We start from the raw sequence: 16,444 nt of genomic DNA, 5'->3' as shown, positions 1-16,444 counted from the left end.
AACTTCAGGTGTAGACATTTAGCAGATTTCACTAGCAGAATTATTTGAAATGCCCAAAACCAGAGTTTTCAATTTTAATAGATTCCACATAACATTTAAAGTGTTTAGGTTTTGTGCCAGTGTTCTTCCATCCTGAAGACATTGCCTCGATGTGGAATCACTCAGACACCCACAGTCTCAGTTACCTTGCCCAAGTATCAATTCTTAACGCATAAACAAAGTCTGATCATCAGCAGCCTACTCATCTGGGAATGGATATTTATCTTGTACATCTTGGCATTTCAGAGCCATACACATGCATTTTTACATCAAGGATCACTGGAAAGTAAACAAGACTGGGAATTTCTAACAGAGGCATTGAGGGCCATTCAAAAGGTCTGAAGTGTTGCCATGGTTGGGATCACCTATCCCATATAAGGCAGCAATCAAACATGGATCTTCTGGTCTGTATGATTTTGTCCTACAACAGGCAGCAGGATTTTTACCCACTAAAGTATCAGGGTACCAGCAGTTTTATTGGGCTGAATTTAGTCCAGGAGACAGGGCTCCCGCTGGCAGACTCTGAAGTCGGCAGGAAGTGGCTGGCCAATCGTAATCATATGGCTGCTGGCCAACTCGGAATAGTGACATGCAAGGATGGGCCCCATTGCTCATCTCACCAATAATATTGCCTCTGATGCCTCCCTCAGCTGCTTGGCTCATACACCCAGCATTGAGATTTTCATCAAAAAAGGCATAGTTAAATTGTTCGTCAACAGAACAGCTTTAATCTTGTCCCATCCCAGGGTGTTGCAAGTTTACACACAATAAAATGATAGATTATTATATTCTATAATTCCAAGTTCTGCTGCTCTTGGATCATTTTTACACCACATATTTCACACAACCCAAACTTCAATGTCAAAGAGGCTGTGTTGTGCTGAGTTTAAGTTGACAAAAATTTTACTGGCTGCTGGCCCACATTCTGAACTGTGATCCTCAGACTATTCCATTGCAAACTCCCCCTTTCCTCCTGAAGGGAGCAGCCGTGGAATGGTCGACCTTGCACCTTCCCCATTTCAGCGCCACCAGCTTTCAGCTGTTGGCGATATGAACGGTTGACCACTCACTTAAATTGCCATTGCCAAAGGTACATTTAAACCCATTCACCAGCATGCAAATTATCCTCAACAGCCTTAACTATCTCAATTGGCTTTCCACCATGATGTGGGTTCGCTGTCTTGTTGCTTTCCTGCCACAATACCCACTTCAGTTGGTTGCACTAAATTTTGCCCAAAGTTTTCCAACCACTGACTTGGCTAGGTTTAGTCCTCTGCTGTTATCAAATAAAAAGCCTAACATTTGCAATCCTCAAGTCCTCTGGCACCATCCCAATATCCAAGAGGTTTGAAAGACTGTATCTGGAGCCTTTGCAATTCTGGCCCACAGCTGGTTTGACACCTTCCTTTATCTACCTTTTCTACTATTTGTCTGTTCATAAAAGATCTTGATTCCCTGTTAGGTTAACCTATAATCTATTCTCACACTCTTTGCCCCTCATTCCTTTTTTTTTTTAAGATCTCTTCTACACTCAGCTCACCGCTGTTGTATTGTGAATCTTATAATTGTCAATACCCTTTTTTGTTCCATTTTAAGAGGTTCATTTTTAATCATCCAGGGAGTTCAAGCACTGGATGCCATTCCCTTTCCCCCCCTGGAGCAAGTGGAATGTACCTGAATGATCTCCCTTTTTAAGGCATCTCATTGGTCAATTACAGTTTGGTTTGATTACAATCCACCTGAACCAAATCCCTTTTCAAAAGCACTGAAGTTTGTCCTTCTTCGGTTAAGTATTTTTACAGTTGATTGTATCTGGTCCTTTTCCAGAAGGATTCTAATTCTATGATTGCTATTAACAACTTATTTTACTGAGCACCTTTCATACAATGAAATGCCCCAAGGCACTTCTCAAGAGTGTTATCAAAATTTGACACTGACCCACATAAGAAGCCAAATGACCCAAAGGCTGGTCAAAGAGGAAGGTTTTAAGGAGTGTCTTAAAAAGGTGGAAAGCAAGGTAGGGAAGTGGTGGGGTGTAGGGAAGGGTATCCCCAAACTTGGGGTCCAGGCAACTGAAGGTACTACCACCAATGGCTGAGCAATTAAATGAGGAAGCACAAGGCCAGAATTAGAGGAATGCAGACATGTTGGAGGATTGTAGGGCTGAAGTTTGATTACAAAGATGGGTGGAATTTGAAAACAAGAATGTGAATTTTAAAATCAAGAGTGTTTCACCAGGTGTCAACATAGGTCAGCAAGCACAGGGGTAATAGGGAACAGGAATTGCTGTGAGTTAAGACCGGGCAGCATTTTGGATGACCTCAAGTTTACAGAGGACACAATATGGGAGACCAGCCTGGAGTGCGTGTTGGAATAGTAGAGTGTAGAGGTAATTAAGGCATGAATGAGGGGTTTCAGCAGACAAGCTGAGACAGCGGCGAAGTTAGAAGTGGAAATAGTCAGTTTTAGTGTTGGCATGAATGAGGTTGGCACAATTGAGGTCAGAAGCTTATCATGGAAGCAAATGTGACACCAAGGTTGCAAGCAGATTGGCTTAACCTCATGGAACAGGGTGGAGTTGTTAGCCAGGGAGCAGGGGCCGAATACAATGACTTCAGTATTTAATGGAGGAAACTTCTGTTCATCCCATACTCAATGCCGGATAAGCAGTCTGATGATTTAGCAACAGCGGAGGAGTCAAGACAGGTTGTGAAGTAGGGTTGGGTGTTGTCAGTGCACGTGAAAACTCATGCTGTGCCTTTGGATGATGTCGCTGAGGGGCAGAATGTAGATAGGAATAAGGAGGGGGCCAAGGATTGATGCTCCAAATGCTCTTCAACTGAAACATGTCCCACTTGCTCCTCTTCACTCCCAGATGTAGATCCAACATAACTGTTTCCAGTTCAAATATGGAGCAAGTAAATCAGTAAAGTTCTCTTGTACACATCTCAGGAATTCCTTCCTGTTTGCTCTTTACACTATTACTATCCCAGAGAGGATAGTGTGAGAGGAGGACCCTGGGACAGGCAGTCAGCGGCACCCAGAGAAGAGTGCAAGCAGAGGACTTGTTTCTACCTGATAGAGTAGAAGTGTGACGTCAAAGGAAAACAGGTAAGTGATTGGTGGGTGTCTCTTCCATGTCTCATTTGATTGGCCATGTGGTTTAAATCAGCAGATGTTACTACAGCTGAAGAGTACAGTTAAGAAATACACTTATAAAATATTTAATGTCCAAATTAATTAATTAAATAAATAGAATAGAGGTGACTGGGCAGGCAATGTGTTGCAGCTGTAGTCTGTGGGCACCGGTGCGATCCACGGTGACCACATCTGCAGCAAGAGTTGGCTGCTTGAGAGACTTCAGCTCAGAGTTGACGAGCTGGAGTCTGAGCTGTGGACACTGCGACACATCAGGGAGAGACAATGTTACCTGGACATTGTTTCAGGAGAAAGTCACACCCCTTAGATTAATTACATCAAATTTGGACTGTGGTCAGGGACAGGAGGGTGTGACTGAGAGTGAGGCAGGTATAGGGATCCAAAATTTAGTTTGAGGAGACTCAGCAAGTGCCCTTGTCCAATAGGTATGAGGTTCTCTCTCTCGGTGTGGACAAGGGCACAGACTGCAGGGAGGATGAGCGAACTGACCACAGCACCGTGGTACAGAGCGCCATTCAAGCGGGGGCAGAGGGTGGGGGGGGGCGGGAGTGGTGGATGTAGTAGTAATGGGGGATAGCATATAGTTAGGGGAACAGATTCTATCCTCTGCAGCAAAGACAGAGTCCTGAAGACTGTGTTGCCTATCTGGTACCAAGGTTAAGGATATCTCTTCTGGGCTGGAGAGGAACTTGGAGTGGGAGGGGAAGGATCCAGTCATTGTGGGCCAAGTAGGTACCAAGGACATAGGTAGGACGAGGAAAGAGGTTCTGCTGAGGGACTGCGAGAAGCTCAGGGCTAAATTAAAAAGCAGAACCACAAAAGGTAATAGCCTCTGGATTACTACCTGAGCCACATGCAAATTGGCGTAGGGAAAATAAGATGAGAAAGGTAAATGCATGGCTCAAAGATTGTTGTGGGAGAAATGGGTTCCGATTCAAGAGGCACTAGCACCAGTACTGGGGAAGTACAGCTGTTCCATTGGGACAGTCTTCACTTGAATCATGCTGGGACCAGTGTCCTGGCAAATCGTATAACTAGGGTTGTAGATAGGAATTTAAACTAAATGGGGAGGGGGGGGGGGTTCAATTGATGGGAAGTATAAAAAAAAAATCAAAAAACAAGAGAGTAGAGGTACTGGGTAGTGAACAGACAAACGATAGTCAAAGTGTGACAGGAAGGGGCAGAAAACATAAGCAAAAGAATGCAGCAGAAATCAGAACCAAAATGAGAAATAATGGTAAAAGTCAAAGCTTAAGGGCTCTTTGTTACAAACGTTGCATGCATTCAGATAAGATAGATGAGTTGACGACACAAATAGAAATAAATGAATATCACTTGATAGCTATTACAGAGACGCAGTTGCAGGGTGACCAAGACTAGGAACTCAATATTCAAGGGTATTTGACATTCTGGAAAAATAGGCAAAAAGGAAAAGGAGGCAGGGTAGCTTTGTTAATAAAGGAAGGTATCAGTGCAGTGGTGAGTGGTGATATAGGTGCAATGGAATCAGTTTAGGTGGAAATTAGGAATGGCATGGGGAAGACGTCACAGGTGGGAGTCGTCTACAGGCCCCCAAAGAGTTGCCTTACTATATGACAAAGTATGAATCGGGAAATAATTGAGGCATGTAAGGAGGGCGCTACAATTGTCATGGATGATTTTAATCTCCATATTGACTGGACAAATCAGATTGGCAGGGGTAACATGGAAGACAAATTTGTAGAGTGCATCAGGGATCGTTTCTCAGCGCAATACGTTGCAGAACCTACCCGGGAACAGGCTAGTTTAGATATAGTAATGTGTAATGAGGTGGGATGAATAAGAGATATCGTAGTTAAGGATCCTCTAGGGATTAGCAATCACAACATGGTAGAATTTCAAGTTCAGTTTGAGGTCGAGCAACTTGGGTCTCAAACCAGAGTCCTCAAAATAAATAAGTGCAATTACAGAGGTATGAAAAAAGAGTCGTCTAAAGCGGGCTGGGAAAACAGACTAAGTGGAAGGTCAGTGGATGAGCAGTGGCAGACATTTAAACAGATATATCAATGCTCAGCAAAAATTTATCCTGGTCAAAAAGGAGGACTCTGAGAAGGATGAACAACCCATGGTTAGCAAAGGTGGTCAAGGAGAGTATCCAATCAAAAATTAAGGCATACAAAGCAGCAAAAACTAGTGGTAGGCCAGAAGAATGGGAACTTTTTTGACTAAAAAGCTAATAAAGAGGGAGAAAATTGATGGAAGTAAATTGGCAGGAAATATAAAAACAAACAGCAAGAGCTTTTACGGGTACATAAAAAGAAAGTAGCTAAAATGAGCGTGGGACCATTGGAGGATGAGACTGGAGAATTGATTATAGGGAACAGGGAAATGGCAGATAATTTAAACCAATATTTTGCATCGGTCTTCACGGTGGAGGATGCTGTAAGCATCCAAAATATATCAGATAAGCAAGGAGCTAATGGGAGGAAAGATCTTGTAACAGTCTCTATCACAGGGGAAAAAGTACTTGACAAACTAATGGGAGTAAAGGAAGGCAAGTTGCCAGGACGGCCTGTACCCTAGGGTTTTAAAAGAAGTAGCTGCAGAGATGGTGGAGGCATTGGTCAAAATATTCCAGAACTCACTGGATTCCAGGAGGTTCCCAACAGATTGAAAAATCACTAATCTGACACCCCTGTTCAAGAAGGGAGGGAGACAAAAAGCAGAAAACTATAGCCTAACATCTGTATTTGGGAAAATGTTAGAGTCCATTATTAAGGGAGAAATGGAAGGATATTTTAAAAAGCTTAACGCAATCAGTCAACAGGTTTTGTGAAAGAGAAATTATGTTTGACAAATTTGCTAGAGTTCTTTGAGGATATAACAAGCAGAGTTGATAAAGGGGAACAAATAAATATAATGTATTTAGATTTCCAGAAGGCATTCAATAAGGTGCCACATAAAAGGTTATTGCAAAAGATAGGAGCTCATGGTATTGGGGGTAACGTATTAGCATGGATTGAGGATTGGTTAACACAGAAGATAGAGTCAGGATTAATGGGTCTTTTTCAGGTTGGAAAGTAGTAACCAGTGGAGTGCCACAAGGATCAGTCCTAGGGCCTCAATTATTTACTATGACTTGAAGGAAGGGGCAGAGTGTAATGTATCCAAATTTGCTGTTGATAATAGGTGGGAGGGCATGTTGTGATAAGGACATAAGGAACCTGCAAGGGGATATAGATAGGTTGAGTGAGTGGGCAAAAACTTGGCAGATGGAGTTTAATGTAGGAAAGTGAGAGTTCATACACTTTGGTAGGGAGAATCAAAAGGCAGACTATTATTTAAACGGAGACACACTCCAAAAAGTGCACGAAACAAAGTTAGCATGCAGGTGCAGCAAGTAATTAAGGTGACAAATGGACTTTTGGTCTGCACTGCTAGGGGGTTGGAGTTAAAAAATAGGAAAGTCTTGTTGCAACTATACAGGATGTTGATGAGGCCGCACCTGGGGTACGGTGTACAGTTTTGGCCCCTGTATTTAGGAAAAGGATATATTGGCATTGGAGGCAGTTCAAAAGAGATTCACTCGGCTAATTCCAAGGATGAAGGGGTTGAATCATCAAGAATGGCTAAACAGGTTAGGCCTTTATTCATTAGTTTAGAATGAGGGGTGATCTTATTGAAACGTACAAGATCCTGAGAGGGCTTGACAGGGCATTTGTTGAAATGTTTCCACTAGCAGGGGAATCTTGAACTAGGGGACAAAGTTACAGAACAATGGGACACTCATTTAAAACTGATATGCGAAAGAATTTTTTCTCTGTGTAGTGACTTACTGGATTTCTCGACCCTAGAGAGTTGTGGAGGCTAGATCACAGTTTTTAAAGAGAAGGTAGATCGATTTTTGAAAAATGGGGAGTTGAGGGCTATGAGGAGCTGGCACGAAAAGAGGAGTTGAGGCCTGGGGCAGATCAGCCATGATCTTATTGAATGGTGGGGCAGGCTTGAGGGGCCAAATGGCCTACTCCTGCTCCCATTTCTTAGGTTCTTATATCAGGATAATTAAGTCCCCCATTATCCTTACTTTGTAGTTCTTGCATCTTTCTATAATTTGCCTTCAAATTTGTTCCCATCTCCTTCCCATTATTTGTTGGCCTATTGAATGCACCCAGTAGCATAAAAATTTCTTGTTCCTTACTTATACCATATGGTATAACCTTTGGTCCTTCATAATCCCTCTTCAGCACTTTACTAGCTTCTCAAAACAATACCGATTACAGCTTTGCATTTGCTTCCTCTCATCCCTCCCTTTCCTAAATTATTTAGTGCGTTATTCACTGCTCCCAGCCCTGTGTACATTGTTTCTCTTATCACATGTTTCATCCTGGTGCCAACCCCTACCAAAATTAGTTTATATCTTCCCTTCAGCACTGGTATAGCTTCCCACAAGATCATGGGCCCCAGCTCTGTTTATGTGCATACCAGTTGTCCGTGAACAGGCCTCTAATGCCCCAGAATCTGAAGCCCTCCCTCCTGTACCATTCCTCCAGCTATGTATTAACATATTTTATCCTACTGCGCCTTTACTCACTAGGACTTGGCACTAGAACTAATCTATGGATTACTATCTTTGAGGCCCTGCTTTTTAGCTTCCTCTCTAGGTTGCAGGACCTCAGCCCTTTTCCTTTCTATATCAGTTCCCACATGGATCACAACTTCGATTCTCTGCCTCCTTCCTGCAGTTGTAGAAACACTCACCTATCCTACTGACTGTTGAATCTCTTATAACTACTGCGTTTCTACACATCTTTTGTGCCCCACCCTCCTTAGCCAGAAAGTCATTTGCCCCATGAATTCACTAAACTTTATTCCCAATATGTTGCCACCATTACTGGAATAAGGCAGTGAAACCCTGTTTGAGACATTCCTGAAGACTGGCAGCCTTTTCCTTTCCTGCCAGTTGGCCACCCACTTAGTATCCTCCTTAAGTCTGCAGTTGTGGAGTGCTGTCTTGTGCGATGTGCGTTGCAAGAATTTCTGCAGTCTCCCTGCAGTGACTCCAGTGCTCTTCAAGCATTGTGCAGCTTTTTGGACTAAACATTGATTTCAATAATTTAGATCATAACCAATGGTCCCATTTTTTCAGTCAACAGGTGCTGTTAATCATTCTGTTGTCATTTACAACATACCTAGATCCATTTTTTGTTTCTTTACTTACTCCATTACCACCACCTTTCTGCCATGCACCATTCTTTCTATTATTAAATTACTTCAGCCTTTCATCTAGCACAGACTGTCCTTTGCTCCCTACTGTCCTTTTCTCCCTACTTTCCCTGCTTCTATACTTACTTAAAATACTGTTACACAAGAACTGGAAAATGTTAAATGTAACAAATTGGCTGGCCATTTTTTTAATAATAGATTTTAATTAGACATGGAAATTTCAATACATGTTTGAAAGCATAGGAGGTTATACATAATGTTAAAAAAGGAAAATTATTTGATCTGATTAACATGCAGTATCATCATGTAAATACAAACAAATACAGAATAGGCCATTCAATCCTAAACCCGTTCTGTCTCAGGTCATAGCTGATCTGTAACCCAACTCAGTTAACTTTGTTCATATCCTTCACTCCTTTCAAATCAAAAATAGTCTTGAAAATATCTGTTGACCCAGCTTCCAAGATTTTTTGCAGGACGAAGTTCCAGATTTACACCATACTGTGCAAAGTGGTTTCCCAATTTCAATCCAAAATTAAATTGCAAACGCCTGGATAAGATAACAATTTAATTTCCTGCATCAAGTAGTAAAGATGTTAAACCTTCTGCAGTAAGATTTCCCAGCTCCATTTCCTTTGCTGTTTGTGCAGCATGTCTCCCTAAGACTTCTCAAGCAGGCGCCAGAATAGTGAAATTCAAGGGTCCCAGGATATCCTGATGCCATTTAAGCACAATCAACAGTTTCGTGAAAATTTTATACACATCCTTCCTCCCATTTTTCCAAAATTAACATTTTAACTAATCTGAGCTGCAAACTTCAAGTTAACAGGAAATTAACAAATTAACAGGGAATTAACAACTTTTCTCAAATTTGGTGGGGGTGGGGGGGGGGGGGATGCGATTATCATTTCTCTGCAGGGGAATTTGCTTTTAAACATAAATCTCAAGTTGACTTGTGGAGTACGTTACAGCTTGTGTTATGCACACACAAAACTATGGTGTAACTATTCATTAGGATTACTTTGTAGAAAGGAAAGGGTTTTGGTAAATTTTGCCATAGGCAGAAAGAATAGATTGCCAAATTTACACAGACCTACAGATAATGAAAAAATTAAACTTTTAGCTCATGCTGACTGTTCAACTTATATTTACAAGTGCTGCATATAGTATACAAACACTTAGTTATTACAGGCTAAAGCATTAAAATACAGCTCATCGTTACTAGAGATAGGTTTGGATCTACTGCTACAGAAGGCTATTATGTTCAGAGCATCCTCATACTATTGGCACGACAAACTATTTCGTCAATTTCAACTCATTTATATCATTTACCTTTGCTTGCTCTTACTGAAATTCTGGAGCTAACAAGAAAAGCTCTGCATGAAATTATCTAACCTTGAGCTAAACTGGGTACAACTGATGTCAGTGCCCTCAAGCTAGGAAGGTGGAAATATGCCATATTGTAAAGCAATTGTGTATATCTGCCTTTGATTAACATACCCTAGGAAAATTTACTCTTCCACTCTGGTCATTCCCCTGATACAGTTCTCAAGTTCAAGTGGCAGAAACTTGAATTTATTTGACACCCAACTTTTAGTCAACCTTCTCGAACTCTGGCTGGACCACATCTAGCACTGTCAAGCCTGTGCTTCAGCACTGAAACCACATCCTAATCCAGGATCATTCTGGAATGCAAAAATAACCCCAAGCTTCATTTCTCTATAACCTGCCATTACCTTAAGCCCCTCTCTCTCTCCTGCCTCTCCCAACAAGTGTGAGAGCTTATAGCCTTGTTTGACAGAATGATTGAGGCCATTTGATTAGAAGTTTGAAAACATCTGTTTAGCAATCTGTCCTGCAACCCCCTCTCCCCATTCCACAAAGTTGAATCTCTCCCAAGGTTTCCCTGCCATTCAGATCAGTTAATGTCTTTCTGCGGTTTCTCTGCCATCTCTTATCGGACCTCGTCCACGAGAACTACCTAGAATTCTCTCGGCCCCATTCTCACTACTGCTGACTTCCTAACCCGCAAGCTAGTTTGCACTGTAAACAGTCGTCTCTCCTCAGTTACTGCCCATTGTCCCGATAAATTTGACATCACCAACCTGCTCTAAAATGCTACCATCAACCACTCTCTCACTAACCCACCATCTCCAACTTGCCTTTCCCCTCCAATGTAGTTCCACACTTCCCAAGTCTGTGCCCATTTTCCCCACAAGACCATGCTGGAATCTCTCCAATCAAGTTTCCACCTCCAGACTCAAATTCAAGTGCTCTCCTGGTCAAAGTTTATTAAAATAGGGTACAGTGAACAGGTGTCGTCTCTCATGGAGAAGATGAGCTCAGAGGACATATCACCCTAAATTTTCTTCTCCAAGATGCTCCTTAATATGTACCTCTGATAAACCTTATAGTCATTCCTCAAAATCACCTTCTTTGGTTCAATGTCAATTCTATTTAGTTATACTTTTGATAGGCTCCTTGGGGTTTTTTTTTTCTACATGATTACACAATGCAAGCAATTACATTTTGCAAGACTAGGGTAAGTACGCAAATCAACAGTTGCAGCAAGTTCTGAGGCTTTTGTTCATACAAAATGCAGCGTTGCCTCTTGAATCCAGAACAATCTTCCCTGGATCAATCGTGTTTTAATTTTAAAAAGTATCACCTATGAATTGGTGGGTGCTCTGATTTTCCCAGTCACTTTATCAACATCACTGAAATGTGATAGATTTTGAACAGATCTAGTAACTCAAGATTGGGCACCCATGAAGCACTGTGGGCCATCAGAAGCAGCAGAATTATACTCAACATGTAACCTCACGGCCCAACATATCCCCCACTCTACCATCACCACCAAGCCAGGGGATCAACTCTAGTTCATTGAAGAGTGCAGGAGGGCATGCCAGAAGCAGCACTAGATATACCTAAAAATGAAGTATCAACCTGATGAAGCTATAAACCTGGACTACTTGTGGGCCAAACAGCATATGTAAGTTATAGACAGAGCTAAGTGATTCCACAACCAATGGATCAGATCTAAGCTCTGCAGTCCTGCCACAGTCGTGAATGGTGGTGGACAATTAAACTATTCACTGAAAGAGGCAGTTCCACAAATATCCACATCCTCAATGATGGACAAGCCCAGCACATCAGTGCAAAAGATAAGGCTGAAGGATTCACAACAATCTTCAGCCAGAAGTGCCAAGTGGATGATCTAACTTGGTCTCCTCTAGAGGTTCCCAACATCACAGATGCCAATCTTCAGCCAATTTCAATTCACCCTATGTGATATTAAGAAACAGGTGAAAGCACTGGATCCTCTAAAGGCCCTGACAATATTCTGGCAATAGTACTGAAGACTTGTGCTCTAGAATTTACCACGCCCCTAGCCAAGCTGTTCCAGTACAGCTACAACACTACATCTACGCAGCAATTTGGAAAATTGCCCAGGTATGTCCTGTACATGAAAAGCAGGACAAACCCAACCCAGCCAATTACCGTCTCATCAGTCTACTCTCGATCATCAGTGAAGTGACGGAATGGGTTATCAACAGTGCTGTTAAGCGACACTTACTTAGCAAAATCCTGCTCAACGAAGCACTGTTCGGGTTCCGCAAGGATCACTCCGCTTCTGACCTCAATACAGTCTCGGTTCAAACGTGGGAAAAAGCTAAACTCCAGAGGTGAGGTGAGGTGAGTGTGACTGCCCTTGACATCAAGGCAGCATTTGACCAAGTGGCATCAAGGGCCCTAGCAAAACTGGAGTCAACGGGAATCAGGGGGAAATTTCTTCACTGATTGGAGTCATACCTTGCTCAAAAGGAAGATGGTTGTGGTTGTTGGAGGTCAATTATCTCAGTTCCAAGACATCATTGCAGGAGTTCTTCAGGCCAAGCCATCTTCAGCTGCTTCATCAATGACCTTCCTTCCATCATAAGGTCAGAAGTGGGGATATTCGCTGATGATTGCCCAATGTTCAGCACCATTCATAATTCCTCAGATACTGAAACACTCCAGGCCCAAATGCAGCAAGACCTCGACAATATCCAGGCTTGGGCAGACAAGTAGCAGGTAACATTCATGCCACATGTGCCAGGCAATGACCATCTCCAACAAGAGAATCTAACCATCACCCCATGACATTCAACGGCATTACCATCACTGAAACCCCACTACCAACATCCTATGGGTTACTATTGACCACAAACCAAGCTGAAGCAGCCATATAAATACTGTGGCTACAAGAGCAGGTCAGAGGCTAGGAATCCTGCGGCGAGTAACTCACGTCCTGACTCCCCAAAGCCTGTCCACCATCTACAAGGCACAAGTCAGGAGTGTGATGGAATACTCTCCATTGCCTGGATGAATGCAGCTCCAGTAACACAAGAAGCTTGATACCGTCCAGGACAAAGCAAACTGCTTGATTGGCACCCCATCCACAAACATTCACTCCTTCCACCACTGACACCGTGGCAGCAGTGTGTACCATCCACAAGATGCACTGCAGGAACTCACCAAGGCTCCTTAGACAGCACCTTCCAAACCCACAACCATCTAGAAGGACAAGGGCAGCAGATGCTTGGGAACACCGCCACCTGGAAGTTCCCCTCCAAGCCTGACTCACCATCCTGACTTGGAAATATATCACTGTTCCTTCACTGTCACTGGGTCAAAATTCTGGAACACCCTACCACACCGCAATGCACTACAGGTGCACCCACACCGCAGTCTGCAGCAGTTCAGGGCAGCAGCTCACCACCTTCAAGGGCAATTTGGGATGGGTAATAATTATTGGTCTAGCCAACAACACCCACATCCCAAGAATGACTAAAGACAAACCCAGTCAGTAACTTTTTGCCAGCATTTCAGGGGAGAAACAATATAAAAACTGTTCATTATGCATGTTTTTCCCCTAGGATCAAGGTAAGAATGTAACAAAAACAGATTACAAGTTTGACCTACTTCGCAGTATAATTTAACATTCCTGCTCTAGAATGCTACTTCATAATTGCCACTCAACAACAAAGCACTAGAGCTCCTTGCATACCAAAAAACTCCCCACACATGGGAATGATAAGAGGGAGAATGTAGAGGATGCTGAATAGGAGGGAAGAGAGAAAATATTGAAGGGGAGGAAAGCTGAAAAGCTAGTTAAAGCACATGGAATTTAGGAAGTTTTCACAACCTAAGAGATGTCTGGATGCCTTTAGAGACAGCCCCAGGGTGCAGGGACATTTTCATAGAAAGAGCATTTGGAAGAGGTGGTGACATGAAGCAAGGCTACCAAATGTCTCAAAGCAAAGTGAAGGTGAAAATCTTCAAATCAATTCAGAGATGGGGAGGCAGATGAGCAGGGCAAGAGGCTGCAGCATTTTGAATGAGTTGCAATTTACTGAGCAGGGGGCTGGATAGCAAGGCATTAGGGTTTTTGAACTTAATTTATGACTATCAACATGAAATTGATATGTAAATGGTCATCCAATTAAAGAATCACCACTCAGGATGAATCACCTCGAGAGAAATGTCTTCTGCTAAATGGTCATTTACCATAGTTTCAAAAAGCAAGTCAGTAATCAAATCTTGCACTGTATATTATGACAGGGTTTGGTCAGATAGATCAGTAAGTGTTTTCACTTGTGGTGGGGTGGCACAAAAATTAGGGGCCGAAAAGATAGTCACTAGTCTAACCAACTGGAAATTCAGGAGAAAATTTGTCAAAGAATGGTAAGAATGCAAAACTTTCAACCACAAGCAGCTGAGGCAAATAGCATAGATGCATTTAAGGGGAAATCTGATACAATTACATGGAGAGGTGGGAGAAGGTTCATGGGTCTTAAACACCTACATTGACCAGCTGGGTTGAAAGAATCTACAGTATAAATGGATCAATGTAATGGAATACATGCATCCCATAATTAAAATCTGCCAATGACTGAATACATCTGGTAATTAAATGAATACATCCTTGTATTTAATTTTCCCCCCGACTAGAGATAAGGTCCACAAGATGGACATATCCAATTTTCCCAGTTAACAATATCTCGCTACTTAAAATATGGCAAATAGCATTTTGAGGGCAAAGCAGGTCTCGTGGCCCTCGACAAACTTGCCATTCCATAAGCATCTCTGCCTCCACCCAAGATTCACTGCTCTTTTCTCTTACCCTCCCAGGAAAACTGTGAAGACAGGAGAATATTAGGAGGCAAAAATATCCTAGAGGGCAATATTGAAATTATGGCATCTTTCCTTCAACATGCATTAAAGGTGGAGCATTTGAGAGTGGTTATCAAAATAAAGACATTGCTTGAAAGTATACATCACGAAATTAGTAAACCTGTTAGTGTTTGATGACAATCATATGGATGCAGTGCTGAGTGAAAAGAAGCTGGAAAAAAACCCTCTAGATGTTCAAGCTTGTTTAAATCCTACACTAATTAAGTGATAAATATTCCTGACTGACTTGGAGTTGCAGTAAATCTTTAACATACAATACAGTGGAAATGCAAGCCAGTTGTAACAGAATTTCAAGACTATAAATAACACCTGAGTCAACCAAATAAACAAAATTAGGAAAAATTGAAAAGCAGCCCCTTAAAGGGAAACTGGAAAAGCAACGACAAAATTTAAAGGAAACTTACAAACATTAAATTAGAATGTGATTGAGAAGGTCAAAGCATACACCAGAACTTTAGCTTTCTTAATGATGGAACAAGAAAAAAGTATGATCAACTTCCAACCTGAAATGAACAATGATTGCTTTAATCACCCATCACCCCATACTACCTGCGCCCCCATCACCAATCAGGTCTTACGATATCATCCAAAGAGCTGAAGTCTAGACTGTTTAACCAAGTTGCAGAATGACGAATGCATGTTACAAATACAGAATTGCAAATTAAATTTTGCATTGGAAATTAATTACCTATATTTATATACAGACAAGAGGAAGTACAAATAAAATGCTAACTACAAATCATAGTGCTAGTACCTGCTGGTCTCCAGTGGAAGGATTTTTCAGTTGAGCTGCAGGCAGAAAAAAAAAGATATTATTTCACCCAATTCATACACCCCAATATTTGTAATGCAACAGGTAAACTTGCATTCTCATGCACAAGCCATGCATATTTTTCTTGACACTGAAAGCATTTGTGGAAATGTTTCCATTGAACCTTATTGGAAGCCTGCTTTTGGAACACTCCAAGTTCTTACATTTTGGGATTATTAGATACTTTATAAAAATATCCCATACCAATGCATAAAATGTAAATAACCGAGAACAATTATAATTCTAGACCTAGATACTGGACAGTTCCCTTATGACAATTTATATAGCATCATTGATATAGTAAGATGATTCAGAGTGGTGGGTGAGGCAAGAATGGAATAGGATGTCAATAACTCGAGGACCTTGAAGAAAGGATTAGTCGAGATGTAGTGAAGGAAGGGAGCCCAGATAAATGAGGTGCAGTTGTCACTCTGAACACAATGAGACAATTGTGGGTTTGAGTTGGGTAAGGAGGGCTTAAGGATTCAGGTGGTGGGCATCTTTGAGCAGATGAGCTGAATAAAGTGGCAATAAGGACAGAGATGGATGCAAATTTACATGGTGATCGTGTCAGGGCTGGGAGCAGAGAATCAGAGGCACAGGAAGGAGGTAGAATCATTGAATAGTACAGTACAGAAAGAGGCCATTGGGTCCAATAAAGCACAATCCAGTTCAATTTTGAAGGCTTATACATTAATGATTTGAACTTGGGGGTACAGGGTAAAATTTTCAAATTTGCACATGACAAAACTTAAAGTACAGTAGTGAGGAGGATAGTGGTAGACTTCAAGAGGACATACAGGGGAATGCGCAGACACACGACAGATAGAATTCAATGTCGGCAAGTGCAATGCAATGCATATTGGTAGGAACAATGAGAAATGAGGGGAGACAATACATTGTAAATGGTCCAATTTTAAAGACAGTACAACAGGAAGAAAGCTTGCTGTGTTAGTATAATGTAGGACAGGTTAACAAAGGAGCTAATGAAGCATA

General features: G+C 41.9%; 1 protein-coding gene across 2 annotated transcripts in view; it reads right to left on the bottom strand.

The window, feature by feature from the left end:
* Positions 1 to 16,444, bottom strand: part of pkp4 (plakophilin 4) — a 181,508-nt gene that overhangs the window by 113,346 nt on the left and 51,718 nt on the right. For both annotated transcript variants that reach the window (XM_078552220.1, XM_078552221.1), the window contains exon 4: positions 15,392 to 15,426. In XM_078552220.1, the coding sequence (XP_078408346.1) occupies positions 15,392 to 15,426 (35 nt within the window). The remainder of the gene's footprint in view (positions 1 to 15,391; positions 15,427 to 16,444) is intronic.

Source organism: Cetorhinus maximus, chromosome 11 (genome assembly GCF_964194155.1).
Source record: "Cetorhinus maximus chromosome 11, sCetMax3.hap1.1, whole genome shotgun sequence".
In the NCBI taxonomy this organism is placed as follows: Eukaryota; Metazoa; Chordata; class Chondrichthyes; order Lamniformes; family Cetorhinidae; genus Cetorhinus; species Cetorhinus maximus.
This window is presented reverse-complemented; position numbering and strand designations above follow the sequence as displayed.